This window comes from Sinohyriopsis cumingii, chromosome 10 (assembly GCF_028554795.1).
Source record: "Sinohyriopsis cumingii isolate HCF-2022 chromosome 10, ASM2855479v2, whole genome shotgun sequence".
NCBI lineage: Eukaryota > Metazoa > Mollusca > Bivalvia > Unionida > Unionidae > Sinohyriopsis > Sinohyriopsis cumingii.
The window spans coordinates 72,608,513-72,625,603 of record NC_142970.1 but is presented as its reverse complement, the minus strand read 5'-3'; the positions used below and the strand labels follow the sequence as shown (position 1 = coordinate 72,625,603).

Here is a 17,091-nt window from a genome sequence, read left to right as displayed (position 1 = left end):
GGTTTCCGAAAGATCCTCGGCATCACATACAAAGATCGTGTCACCAATGAGGAAATACGGCAAAGAATCAGACAAGCCATTGGCTCTCACGAAGACCTCCTGATCATAGTGAAAAAAACGTAAACTGCAGTGGTATGTGTAGCTGGTTGTTCGGTCTTGTGCGGTGCCCCGATGGACTACCAGACTACGGGACATGATGATGATGATGATGATGATGATGAGGGTCAAAGAGATAATAAAACATAAAAAAGTGTCTGAAGGCCAAGATGAGCTTATTATTATTTTAATATTACAAAATATAACCCACATTATAAACAAGCATGGAACTCAACATGTACATGTATCACAGATATTTATTTTTTTTGTGAACAAAGAAACATGCTGACAATAGCAACCCATGATTCATTAATTTACTTACTTATAAGTTGAGTTCGATTCCAAAGAACACAAACCCGGAGATGTTGTATATAATGCAGAGGCAGATCCGAGTCTGTGCAATTTGCAGTTGTACTCTACTTATAAGCTAGTATATATGACTGGTTTAGAACACATAGCCCTATATATGCCTTTGAAACTGGAATCCAGGAACCCCAGTCCTCAAGAAGTCTTCAAGAGTACTGAGAAGAAAATTGCCGTTCCAAGTGATAAAAGGCATAAAATAAAAACATTCAAGGCAAATTGGTAGAAGTGTGCTACATTACATTTACTAACCCTAACCATAATTATTTGCAACTTCCGTTTCATTCAAATGTTTATCTTCACTTTTTTTATTAAAATTCTTTAAAAAAATATCTGACCAATGCTATTATACCCTGAGTGCTATGGTATCATGAGTCTTAAATTTGCGATTAGCAAATTAGTAAATAAAAACACTGCCCATCAAGATATTATATATGTCTTTTCTTCTTTGCTCTGTATTAAAGTGCATTTAATTTCCATTTTAAATCAGATAACTGCAGAAAAAGATCGATAAAAAGATGCCATATAGATTGCAGGTTATGTAAGAGGAGTTACTCTGATGTCGTGGTAATAGCGAAAAAATATTTTTACGATGGCATATACTTGTCCTAATGTTGGGAACTTGATGTACATGTTGCACAAAGTGTAAATCAACCTAACAATAGATGCTACCTCCATGGCACTCATTCTGCCAACTGTGCCGTCCATTGCACTCATTCTGCCACCCGTGACGTCGATGGCACCCATTCTATCACCTGTGACATCCATGGCACTCATTCTGCCAACTGTGCCGTCCAAAGCAAACTTATCAGAGAGAATTAAGGAAATGCATCAGTAACCACCTGTGACGAGGGAGTAGCGCCGGCATTGTCGCTGAGAATGGACCAACAATATGAGCATGAAAGTACGCGTTGACCTCAGACTGCTTAAACAACTCCCAGTGTTCCAATGAAAGGCAATAAATAGTGTACAACAATTTATAGTCAACACCTGTCAAATGCGAAAACCACTAGAAAACAACAGTCCATATTTCACATTTTTTTACTCTTATTTGCTTCCACAGATTCGATCTCTTGGCTCTTGACGAATACAATAATCATGTAATCCAACTCTTGCATAACACCAATGAACATTATCTGACAACAAACTCTGATTTGTTACAGTGATAAGCAACTTGAAGAAGATATAGACTATTTGAGAACATGGGGTATGGCCATTATCTGGAAGCATTGATATTCATGGGTGTATTTTTAAAATAAGTGTACTCGTCAGCAATCCTGGCATTTTCCTGAAATCAAGTAGTGATGAAGCTCTAGTAAGTTACGGTCAAGTAGTGTATATAAGATAAGTAATGTCAAGTTCTCCACATCACCAACCGGTACCTCAGAATCAACATCCATAAAACCCAAAGCTGAAATACTCATATCAATAGTGATGTCAAGTAGGACAGTTCCACCCTAGCATTCATAAAGAGAAACATTTACCAATGTCCAGCTAAGACTAAAGAGGAGGACCTAGCCGGGTCATGCAAGCCAGGAAATACATCAACAAACTGGAGATGGTCCAGCACAGAGTGGTGCAGTTTATCAGTGGACAAGCACAAGCAAGAGTTGTAAAGATGTTCTGGATAGTCCACGGACTTGTTGATGTCCCACTGGGATTCCTGATAGTCCACAGACTTGTTTATGTCCATTGGGATACCTGGTAGTCCATGGACTTGTTGATGTCCCACTGGGATCCCAAAGTCCATGGACTTGTTGATGTCCCATTGGGATTTCCAATACTCCATAGACTAGCTGATGTCCCACTGTGATTGCTAATAGTCCACAGACTTCTTGATGTCCTACTGGGATATCTGAAAAGTCCACGGAATTGTTGATGTCACATTGGGATACCCAATAGAACAAGGACTTCTGACTAGGATACCTAATACCAACACAATCAACGTGAGACCACAGCCAGAAATACTTGTTCCCATTTGTGAGGACGAAAATAAACAAGCATTCCTTATTCCCAGATGGTATTCGACTCTGGAACACTCTGCCACAGACAGCAATTAATTGCACCTCCTTCAATATCTTCAAATTGCAGGTGCAGGCCATCCAATTATGTTAAGCATTCAAGTACTGTTTTCAACTGCAATGTAGATTGATTCTTTTTAATAGGTACATCATGTTTTGTTCTGCTCAGGCAATTTTACACACAGAAATACACAAGAGCATGGTATTGAACCATACAGGAGGAAGAAGAGGTCCATGATGGACGGCACTATGCAGAAAAATACCAATAGCTTCCAATACCATGATAACATAGAACATACAATAGTGTAGGAAGCTATACCATACATGTAATTTCCTTGCCCAGTAGGACATTTGCTATTATGTTAGTTATTTGGGAAGGGCGAGGGGGTGGCTGCTTGGATGCACATCATCTGGATTCAGATTTTCAGAAAAACAGGTTCATGGGGCAATTAGTGATGAGTGACAATGGGTCCAAAGTCTTAGAATATACAGTTCTGGGGTTCAAGACTAGCATTTTAAGATAGTGCTCAAGAAACACTATTCCAAGAATCTCACATACAGCTTCAAAGCCATCAGTGCTAGAATTTGTATTGCCAATCTGCCATCTATATACTAGATATTTAATGGTTTTTTTTTAAAGTCCTATTTTCCCTCACCATTCAGACCAAACTATCTGGTAATGATCCCTACTGTCTACCATACAAGCCCATAAACTTGGGGGTCCAAACAAAATTTTGTGTACCCTTATAGAAATTTTTTTCTTCAACTTTTTGCTTTGGGAGTAACTTTTTTCTGTTGTACTTTTTTCTTCTTTCAAGTCTCCCTAAACTTTGACAATGATGGTCCCAAAAGATGCAAATAATTGTGGAAAGGCCAAGTTTTTGAATAGTGACCCTTAAGACATTACTGATATTAAACTCTAGTTTTAAAAATATGAGATTTTGTAATCGGTAAATTAAAATATGGAAATACATGTACATGGTGGCATTGAAAGTTTTCAGCAGTTAGAACATTTTTTAAAAGAATGGCTAAATCTGAGAACTTCTGAAACAAACGCATGTTTCTGCATGCTTGTTTTCCTTCTCATGAACTTTTTAAAGAAAAAAATGAACATTTGAAAGAAAAATCAGACAGAATATGATAATTAACAGGTTAAACATATGGAATAACGTACACTGACCAGCTAGAGTTATTTCCCTTGTTTGGTTACTACTACTACTACTACTACTATATGATGAGTACAATCGGCATTGAAAGACCAGTTTTGGGAGACCACTTGTCATTTACAGCAAAGTTCTTAAATATTAGCAATACATAAATTTCTTATGCACATAGTGTGATGAGACCAACTGAAAGAACATGTAAGGCTATTTTTTTGTTCATACAAGAGCTGGACCATCAAAAACAATTTTAAGCATGAATTAATTGACATACATTTTTGAATCCTATTAATATGGACTATCAAATGAATCCATCCATTGAGTTTCAAATATACAAAAAACAAATTATTGAACATTACACCTAAGTTGAAATGGCAACAACAAACAGCCAAGTCAAAATACCAATTACTATACATTCATTATGTATTTGTACAGTGCTAGGCTAATATGTTATCAAAACAATGGCATGCAATTGTCATCCATTCGCCATGTGTTTGTATGGTGTTAGGCTAATATATTATCAAAAGGATGGCATGCAACTGCCATCAATTTGCCAAGTGTTGTACAGTGTTATGCCAATATATCAAAAGGATGTCATGCAATTGCCATCCATTTGCCAAGTTTTTGTGCAATGTTTGGCTAGTATGTTACCAAAAGGAAGGCATGCAATTGCCATCCATTTGCCAAGTGTTTGTACAGTGTTAGGCTAATATGTTATCAAAAGGATGGCATGCAATTGCCATCCATTTGCCAAGTGTTTGTACAGTGTTAGGCTAATATGTTATCAAGAGGATGGCATGCAATTACCATCCATTTGCCAAGTGTGTGTACAGTGTTATGCTAATATGTTATCAAAAGGATGGCATACTCCATATCACAGTTGCAAATTAAGGAAAAGAAAGCAATAACCATGATATTGTAGCAGTACAATTAACAAGAATACAAGAATAAAAGCAATAAAATTCCATATCTCAGTCGCATCAATGAGGAGAAGAAAGCAATAAAATTCCATATCTCAGTCACATCACTGAGGAGAAGAAGGCAATAAAATTCCATATCTCAGTTGCATCACTGAGGAGATGAAAGCAATAACATTCCATACCTCAGTAGCAGGGATATGAAGAATAAATCCTCACCAGGTAAAATGAAGTTCGTCTATAAAGTATACGAAAGGTTCCACAAAAACTTTTTGGGTAAATACATGTAATATCCCATTGAAATTGACACAAGAAAACAGATAAATTTCACCACTATTATTTCAATGAACTCGCATATTGGAAAATTCGAGAGGCCAGACAAAAGGATACACTTCATTTTTCCTTTGTTTCCATGCACAATTTACTGTTGGAGAACAGGTAAAAACAAAAAAAGAGAAATATCCTTCTAATTAGAGAAATTAGGTTTTAACGCACTAACAACTAGACCTGAGAGAGTACTTTAAGTACTCAGTTATGAGTGATGAGTGTGTATAGTTTTAAGTCACAAGTACTTATGAGTCTCCTAGTTAGAAGTACTTTTCAATTTTGACAGTACTCATAAGTACATTGACAGTACTCATGAGTACAAAATGGAAAACTGAAATTGCAAGGAATTTTGAAACTTAGCAATGTACCAGTGGGGAGCTCTATGCAGCCAAAATCCCTGCTTCCGAGATTATGTTCTGGTCTTGGGACTCTAATTTTCCAAAATCTGGACTTCATTTTACCATATAGAGGACCCTCAGTTTTGGAGTAACTGTGGCCCTGGACATTAGTTTCTAAAATCTTACAAAGAACTAGACATTTGGAATAAATTATAAAAACATTACATCATGGTTCAATGCACACAAGATATCGTAATTTTAGGCCGAAGTTATTTTTTAAAGACATATTACTTATTTAAAACAAATTGTTGTTGTTGTTGTAGGGTTTAATGCCATTTTTCAGCACACGATAGGCTATACATGGCGGTCAGTATTAATGGTGGAGGAAGAACCCGGGAAAACCTCGGAAAGAACCACCGACCCACGAGAAGCTACTGGCAAGCTTTCTCACATAACCACATTAGCCGAATCCGAGACTCGAATCCACGCAGACAGAGGTGAGATGGCAGTGATCTGTAACGGAGAGCGCTTTAGACCACTCGGCCACTCGGGGCCCCTTTAAAACAAATAATTACAGAAAAAAAAAACAAAGTATTCAGCCAATCATTATAATATGGTTCATATAATAAGTCCAAAGTTCAAGATCATTTGGTTAAAAATGACCAAAGATAGTACTGAGTAACTCCCAAGTATCATTTTCACTCAAGACTGATGTTAAAATTTTATATCTTTCTTAAAGGAAAGACTGAAAATTTGAAGCACTGAATGAGTGCCTTTGCAGGTCAACAGCAACTATATGACTAAGGATGTGTTCACTGTTGATCTATATAAACATGCTGATATATAACAGAAGATATATTTTTAATTTAATGATGAACCTATTCCATGTGTGCTTAAAAAACCAACTGTTCCTAACAAACTGCACAGACCAGATCTACCACGCATTATGTGATGAAAGAGCTTTGTCTGTGTAGTTTGCAGTTGGACTCGACTTATAAGCAAATATATATGGTAAGTGATGTGTGTGTTTTATTATCATTTTTAAGAGGCAAGGTGATATACTGGACCCACACCGTATTTACCAGACCAGTTACTATATGGATCCATACCACTTTTATCAGAAAAGTTGATATATTCGATCCCCACCATTTTTACCAGGCAAGATAATATACTGGATCCACACCATTTTTACCAGCCAAGTTAATATACTGGACCCACATCGTATTTACCAGACAATATATGAATTCACACCATTTTTACCTGGCAAGTCGATATACTTGATCGATACCTTTTTTACCATGCCAGTCAATATATTATATCCACATCATTTATACCAGGCAAGTTAATATACTGGATTCACACCATTATTACCAGGCAAGTTAATATACTGGATTCACACCATTTTTACCAGGCAAGTTAATATACTGGATTCACACCATTTTTACCAGGCAAGTTAATATGCTGGATTTACACCATTTTTACCAGGCAAGTTAATATATTGGATTCACACCATTTTTACCAGACAAGTTAATATACTGGATTCACACCATTTTTACCAGACAAGTTAATATACTGGATTCACACCATTTTTACCATGCATGTTAACATACTGGATTCACACCATATGTATACATGTTTGCTTGTGAAAAGATTGATAGGGCATTCAAAATTCTGGTCTTTCCTGTAGATCCCGTGTACATACTTTCTTCTACCTTCACAAATAAAGAGTACTCAAGAATAGATAATCATTATAGAGTTTGATAATTAAGTCATTTCTTGCAAAGATTCATGAGTTCATTTATCAGCTTTAATTTTTAATCTAAAATGTTTTGGAGGAAAGGTTTGCATGTAGAACTGTCCAAATTTCTGATCTATGCCAAAATGGTCTCTTTGAGTCGAGGCAACGATTTCATGCCACAAGTACACATACCTAAGCTCCACAAGATCAGAGTACAAGTTCTCAGATTTTCAGGACTTGAGAGAACAAAGTAATTGAGTACTTATGCTCTGCCCCATATCCGTTAACTACAACCAACATAAAAACTGATGAGACCTACAGTATGCATCTAAGTATGTACAACAGCACAATAATGACTATAATGCAAGGTAAGGTTCGGTCTCCCCATAAAGGGAAACAAAACAAAAGCAAAAAAGAGTGAAGTCCTTCAAATCCAAAGTTAAATTTGTTATATAAACTGCATTCAAAAGGTACACGACTTTCTTGCTATAAAGATCATCATTGGATGTATACCAGGACAAAAGCATTGCCTCAAATATTCACCTCTTATGATATTGAGGTTGGTGGATAAAACTCATTCAGCTTCCCCAGGCCCATGGGTGGGTATAATGATACAAAATCTGCTGTAATTGACTGCTGATGAGATTACAAATCACACAGTTAATTCAGAAAATATTGTGAATATGTTCACTTTCCATCAAAGGAACCTCTTGTTTAAGATTCTCATCCTGCTTAGACAGTTTTACAATTCTGGCCCCACACAAACTTGCAAGCAGTAATAATCCAACGCACACCACAAAAATCATCCTATTTCCATGCTGAAACACGTCCTCATGGAGCAACATAAGAACTACACACGATATTAGGTTGATTGGAACTCGGAACCAGTTCATGATGCTCCATCGATGGTTTTCTGGAATTTTACGACTACGAAGGAATCCCATTGCTGGAAAATACACTCCAACACTAATTTCAAATATTAGGAATGAAATGAAAGATAAGTTTGCACTCCGTTTTTCAGGATGAGTGGAAAAGACACAAAACACATTTGCTACTAGGGCCACTATCATTGCAGCCAGTAATAAGCTTGGCACAGGTACGTGTTTTGATGACAAAATTTGAAAAATTCCTTGTCCAATTAGAATGGAAACCATAAAGCATGAAAACACAATTCCTAATGGAGGTTTATCAGGCTCAAGAACTGGTGTCCAAAGAAAGATTATAATGTAAATAACGCTTTCAAATAATGCTTCTGTGACACCAATCATAAAGGTCAGTTCCTCCGACAAAATATGTTTCATTCCCTCTGAACATGCATTTTGAAATTTGATTTTTTGCCCACTATAGTTTTCTGACCAGTGTGTTGAAACAAGAATGCCAGCAAATATAAGAAAGGGAATTGCTAGCATGTATGGAGCAATTGGTCCCAGACCAAACCATTCTGATATAAGATTGGTGGTTAAGCCAGCTGTCACTGCCAAAACTCCATTCCATGTTGAGGCTTTCATAAATGTCACTGATATCCATTCTTTTGGATAATCATAGGTCTCAATATGTTCATGTACATACCAGGCCTCGAAAGCTGAGAAAAGTACTGAAGTAGCTATGCCTCCCATGATTCGTCCAATTATTAAAATTCCATAACTACGTGAAAGTTTTAATAAACATGACAGAGAGTATAACACAGTGAACAGAACACACAATTTCTTCCGCCCAAACCTGTCAGCTGCTAATGGTGTCCATGTTCCAATGAGAACAGTGGAGGCAAATCCAAAGACGTACAAGACTGCAATTTGCTCTTCCTGGAAGCCGTAATAACTGTAAAGTTTATAAAGATATGGTCCCTGCAACCAATCTGCAAACATTGCAAGCAGGTAAACTGCAAAGTATCCTCGCTGAAACTTAAGAAACTGTGGATTGTTCCCTGTAGCTTCTTCTCTGCGTAATTTGTGAGCTATGAACTGCACCAAAATACAAAGTCCCCCAAGGGCAAACAACGACATATATGCTGCTTGTAGCATTGTGCAAACTGTAGGGGTAACGTACTTCAGTGGAAAGTCCTTATACTCAAGGTGTTTATAATCTCTGATAATCCAGAACTAGGTCGATTTTTCCTTCCTTTAAGAGCTGACCCTTCTGAAGTGGAATCTTCTCATCTGATGAACTGAGCCCATCAAATATTGAAGAAACAAACACCATTTACTGTAAACAAAAAGGATCTTGATAAAAGATACAAAAATAAAAAAACAGGTCACAGAATAAATTGTCTATGCAAGGTTTTGTTAAGAAAAAGTTGAAGTTTACAGGTCAATTTTTTTGACATACTGGTAATACTCAGTAATACTCTAACATTTTCTGTAACATACCAGTAATACACTAACATCTTTAACTTCACAAAAGACCATTGGTTTAAATGGAGTGACAAACTTGGTCTTAATTTGACATTCTGTTAAAAATTATACTATGCTGTTAAACATGCATTGTGAAAAATTTGAAATACTGCAGAAATATTTAAGATTAAGAATCTGTGAAAATAAGTAGTTTTGTGTGTGTCTTTTTGTCTTTGTTCTTTTATAAAATTAAAAAGTGTTGTTCTGCCCAGGCCCCCTTACAGGCCCAGGCTCTGGGGATATATCCCCAGTTGGTCCCCCGCCTTGTCGTCCCTGCCTACAAGTCATGTTCTACGTAGCCAGTATCATTGCATACGATTATATTAAAAAAATACACAGGAAGCATAATTTTACATCTGAATGCATACATACAGATGTATTAGTCAGAGATCAGATTCCACCTTTAACTGAGATAATGATCTTAAAGAGAAGGTTCCTATCATTAGATATTATACAATATAAGCAATATGTCTTTTAAGTTGAGAAATATGTAATTTATTTTGCAATGAAGTTTAGAAGTTTATTATTACTGTTGCTCTCTTTGTTCAGCATGTTTATATAATAAAGTTAGAAATGCCTGGACTCCCATTTAAAATGAGATGTTGATCCCTTAAGACTGTCAAGTATTAAGTGGGAGTCTCCCATAAAGTTCTCTATCTTTCTGATTAATGTTGCTACTAGAGAGCTCTCGATCAGACTGGATGATTTCTATTATCTGATACTGAACACAATTTATGTTGTGGTCAGATTGGTGTAAAAGTCAGGCTTACAAGTTTCTTCAAAGTCTCCTAGAGGATAGTGTTCCACAAGGTTTTTTATTAAGCATAATGTATCGACTTTTTAATCACACTTACTTACGCTGCTCACTGCATTGCTGTAATCACACTTACTAACACTGCTCACTGCATTGCTGTAATGTCACTTACTTACACTGCTCACTGCATTGCTGTAATCACACTAACTTGCAGTGCTCACTGCATTGCTATAATCACACTTCCTAACACTGCTCACTGCATTGCTGTAATCACACTAACTTATGTTGCTCACTGCATTGCTGTAATCACACTTACTAACACTGCTCACTGCATTGCTGTAATCACACTTACTTACACTGCTCACTGCATTGCTGTAATCACACTCACTAACACTGCTCACTGCATTGCTGTAATCACACTTACTAACACTGCTCAATGCATTGCTGTAATCACACTTACTTACACTGCTCACTGCATTGCTGTAATCACACTTACTTACACTGCTCAATGCATTGCTGTAATCACACTTACTAACACTGCTCAATGCATTGCTGTAATCACACTTACTTACACTGCTCACTGCATTGCTGTAATCACACTTACTTACACTGCTCACTGCATTGCTGTAATCACACTTACTTACACTGCTCAATGCATTGCTGTAATCACACTTACTTACACTGCTCACTGCATTGTTGTAATCACACTTACTTACACTGCTCAATGCATTGCTGTAATCACACTTACTTACACTGCTCACTGCATTGCTGTAAACAGTTTATGCATTCCAAGCTCAAACAATTATGATGTATTCCATTTTTGTGTCAAAATGCAAACTGCTTCTTTTAAATGTCTAGACTTCATAAGTAAATTCATGCCACTCTGCATCTGACTTCAACTGATTTAAGTAACAAGTTCATTATGCATGCAGTCCTAACACGTTCCTTTCATGCCGTTTCATTATCACTCACCATACTTTTCCTATACAGCACATTTTACAAGGCGGGAAAATATAATGCAAATTAAAAATGTCTGACATGTTTTTAAACTTACAATATTTTCTTCATTCTGAATGCTTATTATATACATCTATAGAGTTCTAAATCAAGAAATACATAAGCTTACACCTCTTCTTTCGAGATTAATTGTCCAATAATGTCACAATAAATCATAATGATATTGGATGTGCAGCATACATTATCCATTAGTTGGCTGCTTGTTGTCCTGTATCAGCTGCATTGTCAAAAGTCTAGTAAATTAGTGATAGCTTTTCTAAAACAGTTAATATTGATGCTCTCAAATCTTAAAAATCTGTGATCATGATAAATTTTATTTAAAAAAGTCGGCTAGTATCTATGTATTGACAGATATCTCGCTTTAAACTTGCACACAATACAAATTGGACAATCAATCCATGCTTTTCAAAATAAGCTTTTAAAAAATGAAGGGCTTATGGAAATGCAAATAAGCTTTATAAGGTAAGTGGATATGGTACAGTAAAACCTATCTTGAAAGACCAATGCTATGAACAACCACCTGTCTTAAGAGACAGAGGTCCTCAAGGCACAGACTGGTTGATTTTAGAGTATTATGACATGAAATGAGACCACCTGTCTTGAGAGACCATAAAGGGGAAGCCTTTCAAGACAGAATCTTCTTTACTGCCAAATATCATGTGCACAACACAGGTTCTAATATATTGCCAAATATCATGTACACAACACAGGTTTTAATGTATTGCCAAATATCATGTGCACTACACAGGTTCTAATGTATTGCCAGATATCATGTACACAACACAGGTCCAGTTATAGACATGGTGAAGCCCTAAACTGGAGGAAGCTGTAGAGGCACTATTTGGTAAGTGTAAACAAAGAACAAGGCCGTAAAAAAAATCTGAAATTTTGAGAGGACCCTTCTGATTGTGAGGCCCTAAGCTGTGGCTTCTTTAGCTTATGCCTAAATCTGGTCATTTTACATTATTCACTTAAAAACTATCAATAAACTGCGTATGTTTTGTGGAAAAAGGTATTTATTACACACATTAAAAATAGGTAATTAGATAATGCATTTTATGTGCAGCAGAGCAAGCAATGAGACTGAGTTGAGCTATTACACTATTATTATCATGTTGCATAAAGGATAAACAAGATACAACAAGCATGATATTTTGAATGGGGCTTTATGTACATAGCATGTAGCAAACATCATGATGTCATGTAATCAATACTGCCACATTGTTCTTCTTCCAGTCAACCCAGTCCCATGACAGTGTCATATTATATACGCATTTCTATAACCTGATGGCTATCTAACCTTCAACACTGAGTACAGTTGTGGCCAGTACTATTAGCAAATTCTTAAATATTCATGAAATACATAATATGAATGACTTATTTCTTGTTTACATTTCACCTTCTCTCCTCTCCTTTCACTGCATTTAGCTAAGTAAATATTAATCCACCAATTTTTTTACTATTTTTTACTATCTTCTGGTATTATCAGTTTCTCATTTTTGATAACCATCTAAAGATAATGAAAAGTTTGTGATGTTAGCTAATATTCAAAATATACTTTATATTCAGTATCGCACACAGTATTCCAAGGTCAGGGGCAATGTGTCCCCCTCCCTCCAAACCTGGAGGAAACATCCCATTTTAGAGTGAAAACTCAAAACAGTAAATGATGCAACAACATACTTCAAAAGAGCAATAATTTTGTCTGCTACAAGTTCTTCCACCATTACACTGCTGTCTGCACTATGTTATCACTCTATAGTCTTGAAATAAGTAGCAGAAAAAGGAAAAACCAGCAAGTTTAGTAAAATTAAGAATATATGGTATTTCCTTAGATGACAAAGTGAAATTTAAAAGGAACTTAAAGAATTGTGAATTAAATCCCAAATAATCCTAAAAGTTTTCTATCACAAGTCCCAAAGTATAAAGTGTTCCAAATGAATTCCAGTATTGAATGTGATGTGCTAGTAGCCTTGAACAAGCTAATGTGCTAACAGTCTTGATGAATCACATTGATATAATCTAGAATATCTTTGCATGAATTCACAATAATTCCACAATAATGATTTATTTATATACTGTGGCATAATATGCAAGTCCCCAAATGGTAGGATTAAAGACAGTGCAAAATGTTTGCTGCACATTGTAATGTGTGTATTCTTGGTAACTGTTGGCACACTATCAACAATCCTGAACCTTCCTGCTTCTTATATGCTGTGTCATGTATTTCTTTTCACAATAGTAAACATGTTCCCAGTGATCCCCCATAATTCTTGGATAGCATCAGCATAAGCTCACATTAGCATCATATCAGTGAACAAATTAATATCAATTAATAAGAGGTGCATAATGTTATTTATATTTAATATGTATTATTTGTTGGTTTTTCTTAATGATTATATGTAATATACATTTATATTTTGTACCTGGCCTTGTTCAAAAACATGTTCACTGTGTACCTGACTAGGAATATTGATTTGGAAACAAGATAATACACAGCTAATATTTCTTAGTGAGTACAGATTAAATAAAATTAGGATTAATTATCAATGTAGGTAAACATGTTTATCTTAATCTGAGTCTAGGACAACCGTATTCCCCAATGGAAAACCTGCTGTACTGGATGTCTGCCATTTTTTGTATTATTATTTTAGTCATATACCTTATCTTGTCGGCAACTTTGAATGTTCTAAAAATGAACTTTTGACCCTCATCATTGACTTAGTTTTTTATATAGTTTACTAGAGAAATTACTCATTCTTGCCTTAACATCTTGACGCATAATCAGTCTTACTGCAGTGTATTGATTTCCATTTGGATGGAATTATTTATTTTAAATTATTCTTCACTGGAAATAAAAAGTGCTTATCAATAATATTCTTGGACTGTAACATTAAGTTGCAGTTATAGTGAACTCAGACATGAACAATTTTGGATTATATTATTGTAATAGATCAAAAGACTGTTAGCACATATTCACACTTCAGGCCATTTGCACATTACCACATTCAAAACTACAGGCACATCAACACATTCACTATTGGAACTTTTTTGTAATACCACTGGAATTCATTCTGAACTTTATACATTTGGATTTGCAATTAATTTTTAGTACTATTGGGATTTAATTCATAATACTATAAGTTCTTCTAAATTTTCAATCAGCATTCAAGGAAAATAAATTATATTGTTGAATCTTACAAAAAATGTTGATTTTTGCTCTTTTTTGTTACTTAGTTTAGGACCAGAGAGTCGCAACAATATATTTATGTAGCATTCTTTATTTCACCTAATTTATAACATGATTTAATATCAAACTCATTGTCCTTTAATTTAAATAAATTTTATCATTCATCATTTTTCAAACTATGCACTCACCATATAGCAGTTAGTCATGATCTAAAACCTGCTAAAAAAAAGTATCACCACTTAATTTAACATGTAATGTAATCCAATTATAAATGAGTTGCTTATTGTTCGTGGTTTATTATAATATATAAAATAGACATGATAGCCAGATCCCATTTTATAATATATAAAATAGACATGACAGCCTGATCCCATTTTATAATATATAAAATAGACATGATAGACAGATCCCTTTTTATAATATATAAAATAGACATGACAGCCAGATCCCATTTTATAATATATAAAATAGACATGATAGCCTGATCCCATTTTATAATATATAAAATAGACATGACAGCCAGATCCCATTTTATAATATATAAAATAGACATGATAGCCAGATCTATTTTTATAATATATAAAATAGACATGATAGCCAGATCCCTTTTTATAATATATAAAATAGACATGACAGCCTGATTCCTTTTTATAATATATAAAATAGACATGACAGCCTGATTCCATTTTATAATAAATTAAATAGACATGACAGCCAGATCCCTTTTTATAATATATAAAATAGACATGACAGCCAGATCCCATTTTATAATATATAAAATAGACATGACAGCCTGATCCCATTTTATAATATATAAAATAGACATGACAGCCAGATCCCATTTTATAATATATAAAATAGACATGATAGCCAGATCCCATTTTATAATATATAAAATAGACATGACAGCCAGATCCCTTTTTATAATATATAAAATAGACATGATAGCCAGATCCCTTTTTATAATATATAAAATAGACACGACAGCCTGATTCCTTTTTATAATATATAAAATAGACATGACAGCCTGATTTCTTTTATAATAAATAAAATAGACATGATAGCCAGATCCCTTTTTATAATATATAAAATAGACATGACAGCCAGATCCTTTTTTATAATATATAAAATAGACATGATAGCCAGATTCCTTTTTATAATATATAAAAAAAAGACATGACAGGCAGATCCCTGTTTATGCTGTTCATTATACTATCTAAACATCCACATAAAAAGCTCTAAATAGAATGTAGGTACCTGTCTCCACAAAATATACCGCTCTGGTGGCTTTGTGGTTAGAGCGTCTGCCTCAGATGCGGGTTTGAACCCCAGCCGAGTCATACCAAAGTCTTACAAAAATGATACTAACAGCTGCCTCACTTGGCACTCAGCATTAAGAGGTTAATGTTAGGACTAGTCGGCCTGGTGTCAGGATAATGTGACTGGGTGGGACATCATGCTACATGTCTGCAGCATGATGTCCCAGTACTAGACATCACTATAAACTGTCACACTGCAGACACGGTAGCAATATGACTGAAATTTTTTTAAAGTTACATTAAAAATCTAAATCACACACACACACACACACTTTTAAAAAAATTGTCAATATATACAGTACTTTTCTCCACAAAAGATGATATGTCAAATTTAAATGATGGAATAATCCAATACTTTTTGTTCACATGTTTTCAAAACAGGTAAACTGAAAGTTAAAAATTGCTCCTTTTCTTACATAAATAGAAATAACTAAGAAATTAATACAGCAGCACCCACTTAAGGGTTACAAATCCAATAAGAAATGATTAGGGCTGCACCCTCTTAAGGGTTACGAATCAAATAGGAAATGAATAGAGCAGCACCCTCTTAAGGGTTACAAATCAAATAAATTTTGACATTGTATCAAAGTCTGTGGACAAATAGGTATGTAATTCTTTCAGTCTCACTCCTAAGTGTAATGCAACATCCCAATTACTATAACTGTTAACCCTTTCTACATAATCTGAGCATCATACCAAACCACATATACTGAAATGTTCCAGTAGCCCTTAAAAACAAAAACAGAAAAGTAAAATACTTATTATTAAAACTGCTGAAATGTAGTTTTCAATACAACGGTGTTAAATAACTTGTACACAAGAACCACAGTCACCTGCACATACGACTTTGATGCCGAGTTTAGTGTCAGATATTTAATGAGAATAAACAAACAAACACACACACAAGAACCCAAGCAATTTACGAAAATAATGAGTAAATTTACTAGGATGCTTAGGTAATCCTATTTGCAGTACGTTTGCTATGAATTTTGTTTTGGCATCGATATTAGGTAACACAAAAATTGTACTCAACCGAAGTGATTACTGTATTAATAAGAGCAATAGCAGCACTAGATATTTACAAAAATGAATCCACAAATTTGGAAAAGCGTATAATATTACATTTACCAAGGTCTAGATCGATGCCATTTGTTATGAAAACTCCTCCCTCTAATTCACGGTAAGTCAGTTACAACAAACGGAAATGCTATGTTGGCAGGTGAAATTTTAATAAGAGTACTTGTACACAAAAACAAACGAAACGAAATAAAGATATTATTCTCACAACTTAGAGTATAGGCACAAAGGAATACAACAGCACAAACGAATACAACAGCACAAACGAATACAACAGCAAATGAACTCAGCGAAATATAACTGTAATATTAAGAGAAAAAATTTGCTTTAACTTTTTGAAAATTTTTTATAAATCAATATTTTATGAAAGAAAAATATATAGAG

General features: G+C 34.9%; 1 protein-coding gene across 1 annotated transcript; it reads right to left on the bottom strand.

Moving 5' to 3' along the window:
- Window positions 1–267: 267 nt before the first annotated feature.
- LOC149790381 (solute carrier family 61 member 1-like) lies at window positions 268–16,854 on the bottom strand. The gene is made up of 2 exons (XM_089972428.1): window positions 16,759–16,854; window positions 268–9,162 (listed from the first exon to the last, which is right to left on the bottom strand). The coding sequence occupies exon 2, from the start codon at window positions 8,979–8,981 to the stop codon at window positions 7,626–7,628; it is 1,356 nt and encodes a 451-aa protein (XP_089828554.1). The 5' UTR covers window positions 8,982–9,162; window positions 16,759–16,854; the 3' UTR covers window positions 268–7,625.
- Window positions 16,855–17,091: the final 237 nt, after the last annotated feature.